We start from the raw sequence: 22680 nt of genomic DNA on the forward strand, positions 1-22680 counted from the left end.
TATATATAAAATAAAATAAAATAAAAAAAATATATATAAAGCTTGATTGAATGATTGATTGTCTTTTTTCTGCAAAACCCCTGTTAAACAGCCATTAATGTATTCATTAAAATATTTTGTTTTCAATATTTGGTGTGTGTTTGTGGAGGGGATCCTTAAGTTTTATTACCACTTCAATATATCCACATTTTAAAAATGGCACAGAATGCAACTTTCAATCCTCTCAGAAAAGCGAGAAGGAAAAAAAAGAGAAGCCTTTGAATAGTCGCTACCCTCAACACACCAAATTCTCTCTAAGAGTGAAATTGTAGGAAAATAAACGAAAAATTAGTGTTTTTAGTGCTGCTAATGTGTTGCTCTGCCGAGCAAACATAATAGGGTCTTCGCCTGAAGTACCTTCAGGCTCAGGCCCTAATTACAATAACGTATCCCTCCTAGCGGCGGAATAAACCTACGCACCATGGTCGTGGTTTAGTTTTATCATTTCGAAGCTGAGAAGTCGGACGTGAATCGAGTCATTGAACGCACCGTAAGGCCGGTTGGACGGGCAAGGTGAGTTTCGTCGTGGAGGGTTTAGCATGCACCGAGTCTGGGTCAGTTGTTACTGCTTTCAAAATGCTTCATAAGTCCGCTTGAGCCTGACGGCTGACCTGGGATCAGTTCGACAGTGTCGAGCACTTCGGGAGGCTGAGAGGATGTTGTTGCCCGTCAAACAGAGAAAATAGACGAAGACAGAACAACAGGTAAGTCAGCGTCTTAATGTCGAATAAAGTGGTATTTTGTCTTTACATAACCGGAGTTTTGTACTTAAAGGCACCGAGAAGAGTTTCTTGTGGGTTCTGATTGTACTTAAGTAGGCTGCGTTGTTGTACAACGTTTTCTTGGAGGTGCATCCTCCTTGTTCCAGCAATAGAAATCTAAACTTATTTGCCAAACATTTTATTCGTCTGTTGGCCTCTTAAGTTGTTTTACCTGCTTATTTTTAAAGGTAAAGTTTTAGTTCAATTTTATTTCCCAAGAACGCATTTCATTTCTTGGTGAATTTGAATTAAGAAAACTGTAGCAGGTGGTCAAACCTGGCATTCATGTGTGGACCGTGATGGTGGTCAGGTTTGAAGATGTGCATGTGCTAACCGGTTAGTGTGACTATAATGGGTAGTAAATGTCCATTTGGCATTTCTTGTACGGATACCAGTTTCCAGAGGATCAAATGTGGACATTTTAAAGGAGTGCATGCATACTCATACCAACGATATTAGAATAGCTTTATTAATCAGTCCTCTGCCTTAAATTAATGGCAGCGTGAAAATGTACCTGCATGCAATCCTGGATGATTAGACTTGGGTTCCCCGATGCACAGGTCACAAGTCACCAGAAGTAGTTGAGGGTGTGAAGATGGGTGGGCTGTATTTCCTGTTGACCACCATCTCTCTTTTATTTTTTTCCCTGGCAGGTTTTTGTTGTAGATTTCTATTAGTTGTGCATGCTTTTGCAAGGTGCATGTAGATAAGTGGAACTCAGCATAGCAACACCAGAAGCCACCTACCTTGCACAAACACATAAATGAGCACAAATCTGGCTTTGTTGTTTTTTTCAGAGGTCCAGATTTCATGTTGCTCATGGGCCATGTTGGAGGAAACTAACTTGTGTCACTGCTGCACAGGTCGGTGCTGTATGTCATACTCATGCAACAATCTACTTCCGAAGAGGACTAATCCATGACGACTCAGAAATTATGATCAATCAGCCATATGGGCAGGTTGCCAACAGATTTAGTTGGTTCATTGATTTTCAGGGAGAATGCTTGGAATAGTCCAAACTAGGGTTCACAAATTCTTCAGGCAACCTCTTTTCTCATGGTACAAATTCCAAGAAAGTCCAAAGTAACAGATTACCTTTCTCTCGGGCAGTTTGTTTGTATTTGTGATGTTGCAGTTGTAGACTGAATGCTGCTAAATTAACAGAGTATAGCAGGACTCTGTTCAGTTGATTTTCTTCATGGTGCTGAAAGAATTTGCGGCAGTATTTTCCATGACAGCGGCACGGTGGTGCAGTGGTTAGCACTGTTCCCTCACAGCAAGAAGGTTCCGGGTTTGAGTCCCGGCTCGGGCACGGGATCTTTCTGTGTGGATTTTGCATGTTCTCCCTGTGACTGCATTGGTTCTCTCCGGGTACTCCGGCTTCCTCTAGGGGACTAGGCTAATTGGATTCTCTAAATTGACCGTAGGTATAACTGTGAGTGTGTATATGTGTTGGCCCTGTGATGAACAGACGACCTGTCCAGGGTGAACCCTGACTCTGGTCCCAAAGCCGCTGGGATAGGCTCCAGCCCCCCCCCCCGCGACCCTTAACAGGATAAGTGGAAGAAAATGGATGGATGGATGGATTTTCCATGACTGTGGGTGCAGCTATGTAACAGCACTCTGCTGCATGTAAAGTGAGGTATCTAGTGGTGAAATGCATTAGTCTGGTCTGGTGCTTGGGTTATTATCAAATAGTGTGTGTGTGTGTGTGTGTGTGTGTGTGTGTGTGTGTGTGTGTGTGTGTGTGTGTGTGTGTGAGAGAGAGAGAGAGAGAGAGAGAGAGATAACAAGACAAGGTCCCTTGTTTGTGATGAGGAATGCACATAGTAGTGTCAGGAAGATAAGCTGGCAACTGTATAATCATGGAAATTAACAGGTTAATAATTCTGACTTTAATCTAAATGATTGGATTGGAAAGAAAATACTTATGGCGCATGCATTATTATTATCATCATAATTCTTTAAGATGTTAATGTGGCACTATTAAACTGTATCGGCATCTTTTGACATGCTTGCCTAAAAAGTCACCCGTTATAAAAAATGGAGCATTTAGTTGCCTCCAACACTGAGGAACACATTATCTCAAAGGTGATAAAGTAATATTTAGCTGATTTCTATGAGGTATTTGAATGTGACGACGTTCATATTTTTTTGACCCAGAGTAAACTAGGTGGAGAGATGGCTTGGTCATCATTTGCAATTTTTGATTTCAGTTCTCCTCAGCGATTACAGTTCTTATCAATTCCTCCTTTGAATTGGACTAAGTGATACTCTTGCTACTGAAAACTGACTATTTTAGATGCTCTTTGTTTCCAAGATATCTGAAAAGCCCTTCCCTACATGTTTCAGTTATAGTACAAAAATGTAAAAACAGCATGAGGTTGTTTTGAAAACTGAATAGTGGATGAGTCAGACCTAAGCCAAGGTTAACTGTGGAATATTGAAGGCTTACTTCTTCTTAATTTTGCAACAAAGGAAGTCAGTGAATGTGTGCATCTGTTGCTGAAAGTCAGTCTTTCTGCATTCCAGCTGACTCAGGTGAGGAGCCACACTCAGAGGATTCAGGTCACAGATAGTGTCAGCTTCGGCTAAATGTTTTTTTTCGCCATGTTCCTTTTTTTTCTGGTAGGTTCCTGTGGCTTTTGTTGTGTTCAGTCCATTGTTAAAAATACAGGGCAAATATTGTGCCCAGCTCTCATTTCATGGGTCAGTCATGATCAGATGATCTTTGGTATCATTTACTTGTTTACTAGTTGCTAGATGATTGTGTTTCCTTGTTGTTGTTGCTTACTTCACCAGGCCTTGGTGTCACAACATTGGCAGGTCACTGCAATTAACTGCTGTGAATGCTCTGCCCATTGCCATCAGACTATATTTCAAACATCTGTTGGGGCTCAGTATTTGCTTTTGATGTACATGCCCTTTGGAAAATTAAAACTACTACCTTCAGTTGTCCAGGCACAAAAGTCACTTCTCTGGATATAAAATGTCAAGTACGCAGCGGCCAGTTCGATACACATCTGGATGCATGCCAACAGATATGATCTGATGAATTTTGAACAATGATTGATTACGATTCATCTAATCGAAATCATTTGAACAAAGATTTTTGTGGGTTTGTTTTAGTCTTAATTTTTTCCACTATTATTGTTTTTACTGTAAACATATGTGTCTCCTAATAATGTTTTTGTGACCTGAGCTAAAACACTTTGGTCAAACTGTAATTTTTAATTTCTTGTAAAAACTACACTCTTGCTTAAATATTTGGTGGCATGATGTCAAATCGTCACATTTTGCACACTTTTGAGGAAATGACGAGCAGAAACAGGTGGCTTTAGGTGTCATGTCAATCACTGAGAGAAAATGGTGGAAGAAGAGAGAAAAAAGGACAAATTAAGAACAAAGGCAGTTCATTGATGCCAAAATGGAAACATATACATATATTGAGATACATCAATACATAACATATCACATTGATGTATCTGTGATTGATGTTTTGTGTTTTACCGATACAGGCTGTAGCCATATGTTACACATTACAGCCGATGAATCATTGCACCCCTACCAGGTACAGACATGAATAACCACATTTGTGAGTAATGCTTGTATGGAAGACCATCTCTGATTTTATTCCTAATCTATCGGGTTTATGACAGATGCCTTGTACTTGGTGCTTAGATATTATTATCATTATAGAAGTGGCGAATGAAGTACGTTGAGTTTTAGACATTTACACAGCTTATAAGCTAATTTAAGTCTATGAAGTCATCTTTCCAGCTGTGCGGTTGTTTGTTCTCTCATTGGCTTGTACAGTGTAGTTAGAACATTTTTTTTCTGGGCTGCAGAGCCAGACGGACCCCCCACCACGCAACACTTTCCCAACAAAAGAGCCACTCGTCCTGGACAACCTTTAATATCTTGTCCTTGGTGTGTTTTTCTTTGCAGAGACAACTGAGAACAGATCCCGATGTCTTCAGGGGGAGGTGGTTCTGTCACCAGGTTCGACCGGGTGCGCCAGATCCCACATTATGACCAAGTCCCAGTGGGCTCATTGTGTCGGGATCAAGATCTCCCTCCGCCCCCAGCCCCTCTGCATGGAGCCATTTCAGCTTTCAGTTTAGACAACCTACCTCCTCCTCCTCTACCAGCACAGCCTGCTTTTGGGCCTGTGTCGTTCTATCCACCAAGTGACGATGAGCAAAATGAGCCATTGGAGGATGATTGTGATGCCATGGACATCAAGCCAGTCCACCGTTTCATCCCAGACTCAGTCAAAAACTTCTTCCGTGGCAACAGTGGCAACCGTGGCAGCAAGGGCTGGTCGCCCCCATCATCTATAACACCTCACTCTGCTGCACCTTCATCCATTAAGAGTGGCAATGGCCACACAACAATGGGAATCCCTTGTTCACCCCCCCACTCTGCCCCTCCATCTCCTTCTCTTCCTGGCTCCTACCAGGATCCCTATGGTGGTTCTGGTGGAAGCTACACTTCTCAGAAAGAGCGGGATGGCCTACTACTGGGTTCAGAAGCCATTGATTCTGCATCAGCGGTGCCCACCAACCTCTCTGCTCAAACCTACCAGGAGCGGGTGGAGGAGTATCACCTGCGCTATGCCTACATGAAGTCCTGGGCCGGCCTTTTGAGGATCCTGGGCTGTGTACAGCTGCTGCTTGGAGCTGCTGTGTTTGCATGCGTCTGTGCTTATGTACACAAGGACAACGAATGGTTCAATATGTATGGATACTCCCAGCCACAGTTGTATGGGGGGCTAGGTGGGGGCGCAAGTGCATATGGATATGGGGGCGGTTACTACACAGGCCCTAAGACGCCTTTTGTGCTAGTGGTGGCTGGTCTTGCATGGATAGTGACTGTAATTCTTGTAGTCCTTGGAATGACCTTATACTACAGGGCAATCCTTCTAGACTCCTCTTGGTGGCCCCTGACAGAGTGCGCAATCAATCTGGTCTTGGCAGTGCTCTATTTAGCAGCAGGAATAGTATATTTGAGGGATACCACCCGCGGAGGTCTGTGCAACATGCCGGTTTTCAACAATGGAGTCAATGGGGCCTTCTGCCGCACTGAGGCTGGTCAGAATGCAGCTCTAGTCTTCCTCTTCATCACCATGGCACTTTACTTCATTAGTGCAGGAGTGTGTCTGAAACTTTGGAGGCATGAAGCAGCAAGGATGAGGAGGGAGGAGCTCGCACAGGAGGTACGAAGTTCTGTATCTAACCCCTTTCACTCCGACCAAAAACTTGCTAACACTTCTGCAAATTCACCCTGATTGTGTTCAAGCAACTGCACTATAGCATTGTTTTGGTGGTGATGAAGTAGAAAAAGAGACTAAAGCAAAAGACATGAAATAGTAACCACAGCAACACTGTTCCCTCTATGTTGTTTGTTTATACTTGAACAGAATATATACATTGTGCGTTCACATTTCATCAACATTATTTTATTCTACATGTCTCATTTTACATTTTGGGAAAAATAAAGTTTTTAAGCTTGGCATGAGTCAGATCCTATATAATTCATGGCACTTGGAATGCTTGGGACACTGCCGAGGTTTAGATCGGCCATACCAGCATTGTATACATTGTAGTTACATGCACACTAATCAAGATGATGAATTTTAATTGGCCTTACACTCATCTATTGGTTTTGTTATCCTTACAACGAAAACTAAAAGCACAATGACTTGTAGGAAGTGATCAACAATAAAAAAAGCAGGGATGTTTATTTGACTATTGCCTTGTTTTGAAGTGACACTGGAAACGTCATCTAACAAGTCTCTCTCCATCTTTTCTTCCCATCACAATCCTAGATGAAAACCACTGCATCCTCAGTGCCTTTATCAATAGTAAGTCTGATTTGAATGCATGTGTAATGTTCTGGCAGGTATCACCTTAAACACATTTGTGTGAACTTAACATATGTTTCTGCACATCTGCTGCAGCTGGGCTCAGGCTCTAGGATTTCGGCGCGTACTCCTCTCCCAACTATCCAGCCAGACATCATGGATGCAGCAACCAACTCCTCGGGCGCCCCTCTGATGACGATGGAGCCAGAGATCCTCAGAGGTCACATCCCAGCTGGACACATCCCCAAACCTGTTGTTATAGCTGACTATGTGGCGTGAGTATTTAGTCACATCGTTTTACAAAGCTTCTCTGCTGTTTTCAGACACAAGACAGAATGGATGAAGGAGCCACTAGGATACAGATACTCATTGAGCTGTAATGTGAATGTTTCTAGTGGCCCGATAAAATGTTTTGACTCCTATCTTTTCTACAGGAAGTACCCAACTATCCACTCTGAAGAGGAGAGGGACCAGTACAAAGCTGTATTCAATGACCAGTATGCTGAGTACAAGGAGCTACATGCTGAAGTTCAGGCCATGGCCAAAAAATTCGAAGAGATGGACGAGATGATGCAGAACCTGCCCTCCCGGCCTTCTAGCCAAATGGTACAGCCCTCACCCCACTGCCTTCCTAAAAAAATACACTGGATCACTATCTCCAGTAACATCTTCATTTTCTTCCAGGAGAAAGAGCGGATCAATCACATTTTGCTTGAATATAAGAGGAAGAAGGCTGTAAGTAAAAAATGGTTACTGATCCAATTGGTATTCAATCCTGGCTCAAGTTACTTTACAGCAACATGTGGTAGTCATCAGCTCCAGCTTCCATTGAAGTGAATATACAAATTTTCACCCCTTTTCCAGCACAATGATGTAACTCATTACCTACACACAAACACAACTCTTACCTGCCCACAATTAGTGCTATTTACGGCTGTCTTCTGATATTGAAAACAATTTAAGAAAATTTTGGTTGGTTGGTAACAGGAAAAAGAAATAAAGTCTACAGGCAACAGTCAAGTAAGTCCCAGCAACTCAAAGGATTAAGTAAGAGTGCATTGCAAGCCAGAGTGCAGACATGGAGCTGTTATCAGCAGGGAACCATAGGAGAGTCAGATTGGTTTACATTTGCATGTTGAGTTTACGGGGATTGTGTGCGGTACTCTAATCATAGGACCTAATCACAAGCATTATAATTCTGTGCCAGTCTAATTGGGTCGCACTGCAATTACACTGCCACAACACTAGTTCATGGTGGGGTTTCCTTGCTGCTGTATAGAGTTCCTTCATGAACTTCCAATAATTATAATTTTGAATTTGGAACTAGCAAAGCACTAGCTAACATTAAACAAAAGTCCCATTTTCTGAAATAAATGTTAGGCTAAAAAGGGCTGAGACCAGAGGAGGAGATGGAGTGCATAGGCAGAATTAATCAGACAACCAGTCAGCTTTGGCGGTGTGTTGACACAATTCCAAGGTACATTTCCAGGGAGGTGCATGTCAAGCTATGGTATAGGGTATGTTGCTACCTGTTACAATGCTGATCTTTAACACATAGCTACAGATGAAAGGCAGACCTTCATCATTGCAGAGGCATCTGCGCTGACTGTCCACTCACTGTCAGTCAGTGCAGGACTTGACACTGACGGGAGAAATGACCTGCAGACTCAAAGGCACAACTGATCCATTTGTCCAGTTTTTACAGCAGCTTGCTGCTCGTTCTTTGCTCGACTGTTTCAGGGCAAAAACCTTTGTCTTTTAGAAATGGTTCACCATTAAAATAGTCTGCTTTATGGTGTGATCATGTTTGTCTGGTTTGCTGAAAAAAGATCTGTACTGTATATACAGTATATACGCCACTGTCTTGTCTTGCATTGTATTTCACATGCAAGTCATTAAAAATTTTGAATTAATTTGATCCCTGATAGTCACAGCTTGAACAAGATAACAATTTCTTTATTTACCCTGTTTCTTCTTTTGTTTTCCTTTTGGTATCAGGACCCCACTTATGTGGAGAAAAGGGAGAGATGTGAGTACCTGAAAAGCAAACTCTCTCACATCAAGCAGATGATTCAGGAGTACAACCAGGCCACGGACCGGAGGGATGTCAACTAAACACGTCACCGCAACCAACACACTTGGAACTCAGGCTGTGTCCGTCAGTACTGACATGTAGAGTGAATGAGTGTGAGACATAAAAACTACCGCTCATCACATCGGACTGTTGGCAGTTATACTATCATCACATTGAAGCATTATGGAGATTACAGTTGATAGAAATGTCATCATGGGAGAAACATTACCCACCCAGGTTTGGAAGAAATGGGGATGATTTTGGCACGGCATGCCACCACAGAGAAATACTAATTGTGGTAAAATTGAAGTAGGGCTCAAGGGTTTGAAGTCAAAAACTTACAGTAGTTCCAGGTTGTTGTTTTTTTTCAACCTGTCATAACCGTCATCATTACTGATTTTTATGGTAATTTTCTTTCATCTGATAGTTGTGTGGAACTGTGAAGCACAGAGTTAGCGTTTAATCACGGATCTCCAAGCAGGAGAGTGGATGAATTTCCTCTCAATCCTGTCACTGCAATCACAATGATGAATGGAACAGATGGGTGTTATTTTCTTATTTTTATTCCTTTTCAAAAACTTTTTTTTATACGATCACATTTTATACTGTGATTCTGCATTGTTTTCTTTGTGCTCCATTCCAGCTGCTGTATGACAATGAAAGACTTTTTCAATCCTTGTGTTTTGCCTTCTTGAACTTGAATCACAGTCAGTTCTAATGCAGAGTTTGAGTGCCATCGAGCACACTCACCATTCCTTGTTTCTCTTCTACCCAGGCTCATGATTTTAGAACTAAAACAAGATTAGAATTACACAACAGATAGATTTGTTCAAAGTTACATATCCCATTTTGATGTGTAGTTCATTTTAAGCACACTTCTTCAAGGGACTTGAAACTCTGATTTTTAATATTGAATGAAATCTGTACTTGGTACATTTTTAAATAAGTATGATAACAGCAGATATATATTTTTTGCTGATCAATCCTAGTGTAGAATACTTTGAATTACTACATGGTGATGATGTCTTTAGTCAGATTTAGTTACTGTATCAGCTTAATGGTAGTAGACCTGACTTGTCATTACTTTAGAGATAGACCTTTCTGGAAATTAGCCATCATCTAGTTGTATTCTTATCAAAATAAGAAGTGGGTTAAATTAATAAAGTAAATAATACAACAAAAAGGATAGAATGTCTTTGTTATATAGTCATTAGTAAGCTGGGTGGTAAATGATTCCCTCGGTATAATATCTGAGAAGTTTCTTAGCAATTGACAACGTGTGGCTTCACACTGGCCTGATAGGTAAGTTGGCTGGAGTTTGGAGTGACCGGAGGAAGTGAGATGCATGCTGAGGTCCTGTTCTTAGTCCATTAACCATCTTCTCTGTTACGTTGATAACAGTAAAGCTGGCACTCTGATGAGATGATCTACCAGTGTTTTGTTTCTTTTTTCCTTTCTCTCGAGTCTTCACTGTGTCAGGTTTTTCAACATTGGCAATGTTTTCTCGTAGATATATTCATTGGGAAGAAAGTATCCCCATGGCAGCCTCTCAGCCCCAGGTTCTAATTGATCATCCATTAATCCATCCATCCATTGTCTACCGCTGATTGTGTTAAGGGTTGCGGGGGGCTGCAGCCTATCCCAGCAGCCTTTGGCATGAGGTGGGGTTCACCCTTGACAGGTCGCCAGTCCATCGCAGGGCCAACACAGATAGACAGACAACCATTCACACTCACAGCCACACCTGCGGTCAATCTAGAGCACAGGTGTCAAACTGATCCAGTAAAGGGCCGGTGTGGCTGCAGGTTTTCATTCCAATAAGTTGAATCAGGTGTTGCTTTTGCTTGGTTGGAATGAAAACCTGCAGCCACACTGGCCCTTTACTGGATCAGTTTGACATCCCTGATGGAGTGTCTGATTATCCTAGTCCCCTCTTGCATGTCTTTGGACTGTGAGAGGAAGCCGGAGTACCCAGAGAGAACCCATGCAGGCACAGGGAGAACATGCAGACTCCACACAGAAAGACCCCGTGCTCCAGCTGGGGCTAGAAACCCGGAGGCGACTGGCTAGACAGAATTTCCCTTGGGGATGAATAAAGTATTCTGATTCTGATTCTAACCACAGCACCACCACGCCGACCCCAATTGATCAGTCACAAATAATTAAAGTCCTTTGAAATGATGAGAACAAATTCAACGAGCCACTGTGATGTTCACAGGATTTATAACACTTTCATCACCAATGTTAAAAATTTTCATTTTATAATGTTAAAATAAAGTAACTAAGTTCAGTGGGATTTTGATGTGAGTATGACTTGCACATTGAGCTTCAGTCATAAAATGCTTTTATCTTAAGGACAGGAAGCAAAACCTGATGTCTATTTGTAACTCCTTGCCCTAGATATCTATATTTGCACCTCTTGTCACATCACATTATTTTCCTTATTTAATTACAGTTAAATCAAATTTAAATTAAATCAAATTAAATTGCACTGAGGGTAGGAAAAGTCATCTGATGTGTAAGAAATAATTTTTATGCGCTAAGTTTAAAAAAGAAGAAGTTGTAACTCCTGCTGGCCATGTTGTCATATTTCATTTCATGTGATATTTCCAAATGAGTGAAGGACTAATTTACAGATCCAACTGTGAAAGGCAATTTCTTACAGTCAACATCATCCATCCATCCGTTTTCTACGGCTTATCCTGTTATGGGTTGTGGGGGGACTAGAGCCTATCCCAGCTCAACATGTGCTATGAGGGTCATTGCTCAGGCTTGTTTGTGATTGGAGGAATTCTAGGTGGCACAATTGTCCACGGTGTCCCATAAAGCAGTCCTTATCATGGACACACACTGAAACATGCTATTGGTATACACGTGACTGTAAGTTATTAATGAAGTCCTATCAGTTTATTCATTCTAATGTGACAGTCACAACCGAAACAAGCTTCCAGTGATGCTGTGACGGTCTCTTGTGAAACCTGCTACAGGTTAATCCAGTAGGACCTGAGCAGGAACGTACACCTGTGGGCGTGGCTCTTGGCTCGGTGCGCGCGCTTACAGGTGTTTTTCGCTCTCATCTCTATCGGGATCGTACGCAGGTATGTTTGAATGATTTAATTTATTGTCAGGGACATGATGGATCACGATTTTTATTAAACATTAACGTTTCCCGTCGAGTTTTAACACGTTCGAGACGTCCGAGTTGTTTGTTAGTGTTGTGTGAGAATTTAATTTTGGCTTGGAGTTCGGATCAGCTCATTCACACGATGAAATCCTACGTTGTTTGGAGCAGGATAGGTGTTTTTGACGTGTTTCACGTCTCAGTACGGTCTATAGCATGCGGCAAAAAACAAAACAAAACAAAACAAAAACAGCCGGTAAACATACAGGGTCTCTTGGTGAAGGAATAGTGTGGAAGTGTTCTGAATTGCACTATGGCAGCCCGCATGATGTGAGAGGATTGTTGATCACTGTAGCAGTCGGGCAGCTACGTGATCTTTGTTTTACCACAAACAACAGGCAGTCGAGGCCTGTTTGACCAGCTGAGTAGCTGATCAGTAGCTGAATGATTGGGTCAATATTTGAGGATTTGTTTGGGTTGACAGGTTGATCCATCATAACTCAACTATGGCTGCTGGATTCCAAAAGCTACCTGGTATTTTGCAAGGTGCAAAGTAATTGAAGACTAAACGAGTAGGAATTTCACATGGCAAATTTTTAAAATCTTAAAAGAAATCAGATGTGGAATATAAGTCATGTTTCAGTCAACACCACTGTTTCCATCTATACTTTAGAGGGCAACAACCTAAATACAAAATGCTGCATTTTAATTCTAATCAAATAATCTTTTAGAAATGTATTAATAAAAGCCATCAAAACCCATCTCTTTTATACAAGCAGGAGCCCTGGAATTCAACAGAAAATGAAACATCTCTATGTTATAGGTGTGTGCTTGAGGAGCTTGTCGTGTTTTAGCATGTTAGCAGTTAGCTTGTCAAACTGAGTATCTCAAATTGATGTTTTTCTTTTAAGATGAAATTTTAGAGACGCAATACGTACTCTAATCTTGAAAAAAATATTTTCATAGTTTTGATTTGAAAATTTCCCCCTCATATTTCATATTATAGTTTACAAAAAAAACCAAACGTTGCTAAAAGTGAGCTTCAACTTAGAAACATTTCAAGTCCAATTAGAGGAAGCTCACTTGAGGGCCAAGACCCAATGGTTGTAGTCATATAGCGCTTCCTGTGGTGGCTGATAAAACATGCAGAATGTGATCGGAGAATCAGAGATTGTAACTGACATTGATTCATTCAGTCACACCAACACGCCACAATATCACTTCTGACCAACACATATTGATTGACATATCGATTAAATGTTTTTACTTATTCACAGGGGTCACATCTTTTTAATCTTATAACATCGCCTCTCTTTCTCACTCCCTATCCCGCTCCCTCTCTCGCCTGCTGTCAGCACAGCTGCAGAGGTTTGAGAATTCTGATGGAGGGAAAGATGGCAGGTGAACGGGAGCGGCAGCTTGACCATAGAGATTCTTTTTTATCATTGGTTTATTTTTAGAGTTCTATCCTCTAGTTGCCTTGATGACCTTCTGTGTGTCCTCATTAAATGTCAAAGTCACAGGCAGACTCAATTGAGATTGAGCTGTCAAATGCAACTGTTCTTTGACGATTATATGATTTATTTGTATGTTACTTTAGCTCACATTCTACTCTAGCTGGTAGTTTTAGTTAATTGATCCCTGTACACAAATGGCAGGGGGTGGGTGGGTGACAAGGCCAATAAATGATATTGATATTTTTTTAGGTTTGATCAAGTTGCATGATAAACTCAATTTCTGAAGTTCCTTCTCTTCAATGCAGGAGTTTAATTGAGCAGTAGGCAGCTAATCTCCTTAGCATCTGAGGGTGGAACTCTACAGGTAACAGAACAGTAAGGAACTATGAGGTAACAAATTAGTTGAGCTCTGCCTGGAAGGCTCTCAGTTACACAATATTGTAACTGTACCTGCCCGTTTCATCCACGCCACAGCAGATTGTGATGTTGCCTGTTTCATCCACGCCACAGCAGATTGTGATGTTGCCTGTTTCATCCACGCCACAGCAGATTGTGATGTTGCCTGTTTCATCCACGCCACAGCAGATTGTGATGTTGCTTGCAGGAGAGTGATGGGAAATTTTACAAAGGTCACTTTATACTGTGTGTTTTTCTTTTGTAGAGTGAGTTCCAAGTGGATTTCAGTATGCCAAGTAATAAACAAAGCTCCCCACCATACTTGTCCAGCAGCAAACAGTGAGTTTACCTCCATTTCACTTCATGTCTTTCTGTCTGTCTTTACAACAATGATGGCATCTCAGTGTAGCACTTCTTTAATAATGATTTTATTGCAAGACTTTTCAAGTGAACATTGATTATACACTATTCAGTGATTTATGATGTCAACTTCCCTCTGATTTTTTTTTCAACTGAGAGGAATGTGACTGGTTTCAACACACACATTCAATTAACAAAAACTGAAATTGTAACCAAAAGGTGTGTGTGTGTGTGTGGGGGGGGGGTCTGTTTACTGTAAGAAGATATCAGTATCTTGCATAAGTGTATCAATATCATATCTCAAGAGTAAGTATATGATATAAGGTTATACTACAGTATTGTGTGTTGTCCATCTAATGTCACTGATGATAACACTTGAATTAGACTAAGCTTAATCAACCTCATTTAGTCTGTAATGAATGGACTGAAATGTATTGCATCCATCCATTTTCTTCACTGCTTATCTGTTAAGAGATGCGGGGGATTGGGCGAGAGGCAGGGTAGGCCCTGGATGGGTCGCCAAGTCAGTCGCAGGGCCATCAGGAGCAATTAGGGGTTCAGTGTCTTGCTCAAGGATACTTGGACATGGTCACTGGAGGAAGTGAGGATTGAACTAACGATGCTCCGGTTGCTAGAAGGCCACTCTTCCTCTAAGCCATGCCGGCCTTCTAATTTTAATGCAGTTATATTTATTTTTTAATCTTCGTTTAACCGTAAAAGTCATTAAGGACACATTATTGTTTTTAAAGATAGCCTGGGTCAATGAGATATGGCAATATTTGTCAGTCTGCTGTCTTTTTACGCTCACATAAAGTTCTGCCCTCTGATCACCTGTATTGACATGATCAGATAAGTGCTGTTCACTTTGTGAATTGACCTGGATATGAGCATTTGTAGGGCAAAGTAATATACTGTACCTGTAGTTTCTAATGAGATAAGACAGCCCTCTTTCCCCTCAGTGTTCAGTGAAATCATGAAGCTTCACTGGATATTCTGACAAACATTTGTGGAAACCACAAATGTTTTATTTACCTTACTTAAAGTCACCAATCTTGTTCACTCTGGCCAGGCAAGATGACAGGTGTTGATCAGCAGGTCATATCAGGAGTCAGGTTGCTAGCAAGCGAGTTCTACCTAAAAAAGTTTTAGCAGTTGTAAAGACAGGTGTTGTTTGGACAGACTTGAAAATCTAGATGCTTATTTTGTCACCTAAAGAATACCCTAATCTGCAGATTTTTGTTTAGCTAAAATAAGTTGAGGTAAAAGCAGACCTCAAATGACCACCTTAAATTATTGGTGTTTTACACAGAATAAAACAAAATTGCAGTATTTTGTTTGCAGTAGTAAATTTAGATGGGCACTGTGTGGCTTTTTACAGACTGTTATTTGAAAAAGGACAAGAGTTGCACTCAATGCACAGATTTCCATCAAGGCCAGTGGCCCTCTGTCATTTGTTGCAACTGAAATCATCATATGTTTGTAAGAATTAAAAAAAAAAAAACCTTTGAAGATACTTGATATTTGTCATAAAGGTCCTTCTGGAGACAAATATTTCTCCCGTGTGTGAGTGACTATATCTCTGTCCTCCTGTGTTGCAGTCACAGCAGCAGACACAGACACAGTGAGCTCATGTCCAACCCAGCCTTTCCCTACTACCCAGGAGACAAGATGCTCCACTTCTATCGCTGGACATCCCCACCTGGTGTGATGAAGATCCTGTGTATCATCATCATCATCATGTGTGTGGCTGTGTTTGCCTGTGTGGCCTCCACCCTGGCATGGGACTATGATATGAGCCTCATGGGTATGGGTGGTGCTGGAGGCTTGATGCCAGGTTACGGCGGCTCATACGGTGGCTCATATGGGGGCTCATACAGCGGCGGCGGCAGTTATGGAGGATCATATGGAGGTGCCATTGGTAGTGGTGGATATGGCGGCTATGGCTATGGAGGGGCAGCACAGATGGATCCTAAAGCTGGCAAAGGTTTCATCATTGCCATTGCTGCCATTACTTTCATAGCTGTCCTCATAATTTTTGTGTTGGTTGTGTCGAGACAAAATGCTGCCCGCTCAGCATCGTTCTACCTAGCAGCGATCATCATCTGCGCCATTTTGGCTTTTCTGATGATCATCGCGACCATTGTGTACCTGGTGGCAGTAAACCCAACAGCCCAGTCCACTGGTTCCATCTATTACAACCAGATCCGCCAGCTTTGTGCCCAGTACCAGAACCAGAACCAGGCCCAGGGCATCTTCATCAACCAGTATCTATACCATTACTGTGTGGTGGAGCCCCAAGAGGTAGGACAAGCTCTCTTTCATGGGGTTTATAGGGAAGGCTATATGTACCATTTTTCTGTCCTGTAGTTTCTGAATCACAGATACTGTAGTGACACCTAATGAAACGGCAGTAGTTTTCACTAACTTTCAGTGAGAAAAATCAATGTAATTTTCTGTGAGTTCTTCATTTTGTTGTTGATTTGATATGGTGTTGCTGAAAAAGAGGAGAACAAGCAACAGGTTAATTATTATTTGAATTGCTGATGATGATGAGTCTTGTGCTCCCTGCAGGCCATAGCCATCATTCTAGGCTTCTTGGTGTTTGTGGGCCTCATCATCCTGCTGGTGTTTGCAGTCAAGACTCGCTCCAGCATCAGGCGCTGGGGCCCTGAGCGTATTCTGTGGGAGGAAGTCAAGGTCGTCAATGATGGTCTACATCACAGTGTTGGGGAGTGGGTGAGTGTTGTAAATATACCTTGGGTTTCCAGGCTGGGAGAGCAACAAACACAATCTCACCTGAGTTATTCCTTTAAGTTTATTACCTAAATACTTTGGTTGAGGAAAACAATTCAAAATGGCAGGGAGTCAGTGTAGCTTGCAGTATACTGGCAGAATATAAGTACTTTGTGTTCATCAGGTGCTGAGCTAACACCTTAGTACAAGGTGATCAGCATTACTTCACAAGTTTACATTTTTGGGATTGTTAAATACTCTGTTGTGCAATCAGAACATCTTCTCACACTGGATCAGTTAGTACTTGTTAGTCAACCAAATTAATTTGGGAAATGTGTTTATACACTGATGCAAACATCTTGTAATGACAAAATGAAACAATCTGATACATAATAAGTGATAATCTGAGAATTGGGACACTGCTTTGATGTAGTGAAATTACTCTTACTTTCAACAAAAAAGTTTTGTGATCAGTAACCAAGACAGCATTTTGTCAAGTATACTGTTTGCATTTTTTTTTCATGTACATAATCACTACACTCTCATTGAGCGGGGAAATATGAATCTGGTTTCCTAAGGTAACACTTAAAGTATGTATGTATGTGCAATGATTGCTGACAGATTGTTTCCGATGCACATTTGTAAAGAGAGATGAGAAGCTGTGTGTGTGTGTGTGTGTGTGTGTGTGTGTGTGTGTGTGTGTTGGCGTGCACACCTGCGTGCTGTGTATCAGAGTTTATACCATAAAAGGTCTCCAATGGGTAAGAAAAACAATTACCAGAACCTCTTATCCTCACGGGAACAAAGACTGGTCTCAATGTGGCAAAACATAATTTCTTATTTTGCCGTTAAATTTGTTGTCAATATGTTAGGTTAAGGGCTTGGGTTAAGCTGTCAATTTGAATGGAAGTCAATGGGATGTCCTAATTAGAGTAACTGTGTGTGTGTGTGTGTGTGTGTGTGTGTGTGGTGTCAAGTGAAATGTAGAGCAGGAGAGGACAGTTTCAGTTGTAGTTTCTGGGTGCGGCCCATGAAGACACTCTTCTATGTCAAAGACTCAAGGATTTTTAGTTGCCATTTGTGCACAAACCAGACCATCCAGGCACATAGAAATTCTTGTGCAGGGCTCTCACTGAGTCATGTTAGTTAAGAATGTAAAAAAAAAAACACTTTACAAGAATAAAGAAAATCGAACAGTATAATAAATAGTTAAAATTTTTAGAAATGAAAAATTATGGATTAGAAAAAATGCAAATTATAATAACAGTATATACACCTGATACCTAGTGGGTAGCAGCAAGATTGCACATTATGGAATATGTGTTCTAGTAATGAAGAAGGTTCTGTTTAGTAGCATTCAAATCTAACTTGCCTAAGAGCCTTACTCCCAGTGTTCGTCCATTCCCAGAAGGACGGTGTCACATGGTTTGTATGTGACGGCAGAGGGCCAAAATACAAGTGAAACTTGCAAACAACTTCCGTATGAACATAGCTTTCATTCCAGGTTTTGCCTTCCCAGCACAACCTCTGTGGTGGAGACAGCTCAGACATTGTCACAGGCTTCCTGTTGATGCTAGTGATGGTTTCGGTAGTATTCATGCATGAAGAAGTTGTGAAACTGGTTGGTCCTGCTGGGCAGTGCTCACAACCAGCGTGTTTACCATATGGTGGTGAGAAAGGTTGCTGTAAGGTGAAGTAGGACAAGTATGACGATAGCCTCAGGAAAACTTTACTTGGACCTCAAGCAAGCAAAATCCTTCAGGTGAAAAAAATCCCTCCCAGGGATTAAAGGTTTAAAAAAAAAGTTATAAAACTGCAGAAATGAAAGGTTAACCAAAATCCTGTTTCACAGTTTCTTTATCTAACATAAATGTGTAAGTGACCTTAACTGTTAACATTTGTAGAGTTCCTCCAAGTTCCTTTTAAAAATCAGTTTTCAGGCATAGGCTACATGTATTTCTACTTTTATTTTTTTAATTTTCCTGAAAAACATAAATGGCAACACACTGACCTGGTGTCTGGCTTCAGGTTAACAATGTATCGGGTGACCCAGAGGTGCTGGTGCGTGACGCTAATGATAAAGTTGGGGGGTCCCGGAACTATCTGGACCAGCTGGACCATAGCAAGCCTCTTTACCTGCCAGGGTAAGCCTCTATCATGCTGTATTTATTTAACATCAGATCTCTGATTTACAGGGAAAGTATCAGTCATCCATTCTCACTTTGAATATTAACATGCTCAAAGTAAAGAGATAGCACATGAACCTCAAAACTGTGAGTATTACTATTACCGGCGTTAGTATTACTATTACCGGAACATACAGTATATCTCTATGTAACTACTGACCTTCTGTGCTAATGTCATCACATGGTGTTGATAGAAAGAATATTTGTTAAGTTTAGGTGTGTGGACAGAATTCCACATGTAAGGTTAACAGCGCTCCCATGAGGCTGAAATGAGTCATTACATATGTTTTGAAGTTTTATTCTCAGCATTACTTTATTCTTCTTAACTCCTGCTTTGGCATTTTTAGATGTCTGATAATGAACACTGCTCACTCTTTTTCCAATTCAGAATTAAATATGTTTGTCTTCATAAGTACAGATTTTCCCGATGTTTCTATCTGGTTGCCTGACAACCTAACTAAGGAAGTAAATGGAGAGAAAGATATAGAATATGATAAAGAATAGCTTGCTTTTCATTTTTGTCTCTATTGCAAGGCTGAAATCCTAAATCACAAGATTCAGCTCAATTTAGATCTTGATGACGATCATTTGAGGGTTTATTCTTGATTATAGCATATACAGAAAGTTATTTTGGATGGATATGATTCATGTATTAGGAGAAGTGGAAGAGTAGCTTCATTTACTAGAGAACCATTCAGAATTTGACTTTCTGCCTGAAAGCCAACGATTTGACAAAGCATTGTTTGACAGTAGTTTATTTTGGAGGCTAATTAATCTCCTAAAACATTAACTGTGACAGCAAATATATGTCTGGGAATAATGATGCGCACACAGGGAATACATTTTGGTAGTCTAATTATTGTTGATCGTACATCTCGTATGAAATTTCAAGTTGCATGTTTGTGACAGTCGAAGCTGGTTGTACTATCAGCTTCCACTCCAAAAGACCACTACATAGATGCTTAAATCTGTGACTGTATTTACAGCGACTCTGACAACAGCAGCTCTGTGGATGGCCTGAAGCCCAGACTGAGGGACTATGACACCGGTGCAGAGTCTGGAGATGACCTAGTGGAGGATGACTTCAGCGGGTAAGTACATAGATGATGTCAGTCAGATGTGAGATCAGACATAACCATGTGAGATGGTTGAGAAAGATATTGTGCTGAAAACCTCTGTGATTGTAATCGATGAATATTTCACTCAGTGCAAGTGAGAGTATCTGGTTGAAGATATTAATAGTCAAAGTTACTCGTACATGAATATGTGAAGGCAATTTCCTTCTGTTCTCCTCTGCAGTCTCTTCCCTTCCATTGTGGATGAGCAAGAGCGTCTGAACTACAAACGGGAGTTTGACCGAGATCACCAGGAGTACAAGAGATTGCAGGCTGACCTGGACAGGATAAACCAGGACCTGGTGGACCTGGACAGAGAGCTGCACCAGCACCCCCAGGGCAGCCCACAGTTCTTGGTAAGCACTATCATGCCAGGTTACAATCTGGATTAAAAAAAGGTCTACAGCTACCCCCCCCCCCCAAAAAAAAAATTTAAAAAAAATTACAAGGTTTAAGATGCCTTGTCTGAATGTTCTCTTCACACTTTTCACTGTGATCTCTCTTATCTCAGGATGCCATGGATGAATACACTAGGCTGAAGGCTCTCAAGAAGGTAAAAATGCACATCCCCATTGTTGTTGTTGTTGTTGTTGTTGTTGTTGTGTGTGTGTGTGTGTGTTTTCAGAAATACAGTAGAGATTTGTGAATATGCTTTACTTTTCTTGTAGTCCCCAGAGTACCAGATCAACAAAAGAAGGAGTAAATATCTGCGGTCCAAACTGTCTCACATCAAGAGGAAGATTAGCGAATATGATCGTCGACCTTGAACATCGTTACAATCAGGAGAAGAGACTAATCTGGGATTTCCCACCCCGTTCATCACAACCCTTTTCAGGATTTATGGACACCTCCTGCCTTAATATGACCACTGATTTAAACTGAGCTAATCAATCACTTTCTCTGAAGAAGGGGTGAAGAATTTGTCTCTTTTCTGTGTTTTTTTTAACTGTATTCTTTGATTATTCTTCAATTTGTGTGACTTTAATGACGAACAATTCTGAAGAATATTGTGTAGAAAATGTATTTTGTTTGCACCCTTTCCAGAAGTCAGGGTTGTAATGAGATTTATGTTTATGAAGCAGTTCTCATGCTTCTTTTATGGTTTGTAAAGACACAGTGATTTCACAAATCAGATGAGACTATGATTTGTTTTAGCATCTTAAATCACTGACCAGTCTTGTAAATTGTTGATATTTTAGGTTTTTTAGCAGTACTCAAGGTTGCTCTTTAGTATGGCGATGAAACCTCTCTCTCTCTCTCTCTCTCTCTCGCCTTGTGATTTTAGATGCTTATTTTTTTATCTTTCTCGTGGTTGATTTTAAAACAAAAAAAACAAACTATATTAAAGAGGTTATAATTTGTTCTTATATTTATGCCATAACTTTTGACTTGAATTTTGCTTCCTATTTCCATATAATTCAAGAACAAGTAGGCAATTATTTTCCATTGATGGAAATCAGGCTTCTGTAAAAATCAGTTCAGGAAAGTGTATATTTCATTGTGCAATAGTCATAAGATTGTACTGTTTTCATTTGTGTGAGCCATGATTTGGATAAAGCATGGATGTAAACTTTCAATAAAAGACATTCAGGATTCTACGTTCCTGTGTGAAATTCACAAGGAAAACATGAAATATAAATAATACACTTAGTATTTGTTATAGCTTTTTTATCTAAGAGGTTGAGCAAGTGGAAAGTCAAATATATGATTATCTATGTTCCTTGCTAATGATAGTATTGATTGATTATTTGGTGGTGATCTGAGTGGTGCTTCACTTTCAGAGTTGTTGCTGCAAGGAATTGTTGGATGGCATTACCTGCTTTCCTTTCAAAAAGGATGGTCTGATGTATCTTATGCTAAAGGAGCGAACATAGGACGTATTGAGTCTCCTATCCCAAGTTTTTAGAGAACTACAGCTCTTATTTTGGCAGCCACAGAGGTTCTTCCAGTTCTTGTCACTCAGAACCCTTCTTAAGCAAAACAAACCAATGTAATAAACCCTTTAAAATGTCTGTCAGCCGAAACCCAGCTCTATTTTTGTTTTTTGTTTTTACTAAAAATATATTGTATGCTCAATATGTTATATGAAAACTGTCGTACATAGGTAAGACTATGAAATAGATGAGTGTAATGAGTAATCGGTCAACTCACAAGGATGACACAGATGCGTGTACCAGTAAATATCAGTGAAATTGATTTTATGTGTGAAAATGCAACCAGCGAATGTAGACCTCTGTTAATAGCACACTTCTGCATTTTAATATTCAATTCCACAACTGAAAGCATCATTTATGCCCAAAAGCATCTGAAATATGCATGATTTTTTCCCCAAAGGCCCATATTTCCTGAGAATTGAAAGTTACAAAAAAAAAACAACTTACAATTTACAGGAGCAAAAATTCATGCGTCTGCTCCATGTTCTAAACCCTGCTTAGAATTTAAAGGGTTCTTCCAGTGGTGTAGTGAAACATTCCGGGCCTGTTCATCGTCTCTGTAGGCTCTGGTTGAATACTGTTCCATGTCTGGTCCTTCTGTTTGGTCCTTCAAGGGAAGAGGTTTTTGGCACCCCTGG

The 22680-nt window shown here is 40.7% G+C and overlaps 1 protein-coding gene across 1 annotated transcript; it reads left to right on the forward strand.

Moving 5' to 3' along the window:
- The first annotated feature begins 562 nt into the window (after positions 1–562).
- LOC147260440 (uncharacterized) lies at positions 563–22387 on the forward strand. Its single transcript, XM_086205530.1, has 16 exons — positions 563–743; positions 4749–6018; positions 6631–6666; positions 6763–6941; positions 7101–7272; positions 7351–7401; positions 8665–8772; positions 11728–11838; positions 13980–14053; positions 15673–16375; positions 16646–16810; positions 18836–18951; positions 19980–20084; positions 20293–20464; positions 20620–20661; positions 20777–22387. The coding sequence occupies exons 2-16, from the start codon at positions 4771–4773 to the stop codon at positions 20873–20875; spliced, it is 3381 nt and encodes a 1126-aa protein (XP_086061656.1). The 5' UTR covers positions 563–743; positions 4749–4770; the 3' UTR covers positions 20876–22387.
- The last annotated feature ends 293 nt before the right edge of the window (positions 22388–22680 follow it).

This window comes from Aulostomus chinensis, chromosome 6 (assembly GCF_037954235.1).
Source record: "Aulostomus chinensis isolate RoL2024-O1b breed Wild chromosome 6, RoL_Achi_v1.0, whole genome shotgun sequence".
Classification (NCBI taxonomy): domain Eukaryota; kingdom Metazoa; phylum Chordata; class Actinopteri; order Syngnathiformes; family Aulostomidae; genus Aulostomus; species Aulostomus chinensis.

Bases quoted from the DNA above. Each gene is read 5' to 3' on its own strand.
- LOC147260440 (XM_086205530.1), top strand. From the start codon at position 4,771: ATGTCTTCAGGGGGAGGTGGTTCTGTCACCAGGTTCGACCGGGTGCGC. The intron at 7,402-8,664 runs GTAAGTAAAAAA...TTTTGGTATCAG, and splicing joins AATATAAGAGGAAGAAGGCT to GACCCCACTTATGTGGAGAA. The intron at 20,465-20,619 runs GTAAGCACTATC...CTCTTATCTCAG, and splicing joins AGGGCAGCCCACAGTTCTTG to GATGCCATGGATGAATACAC.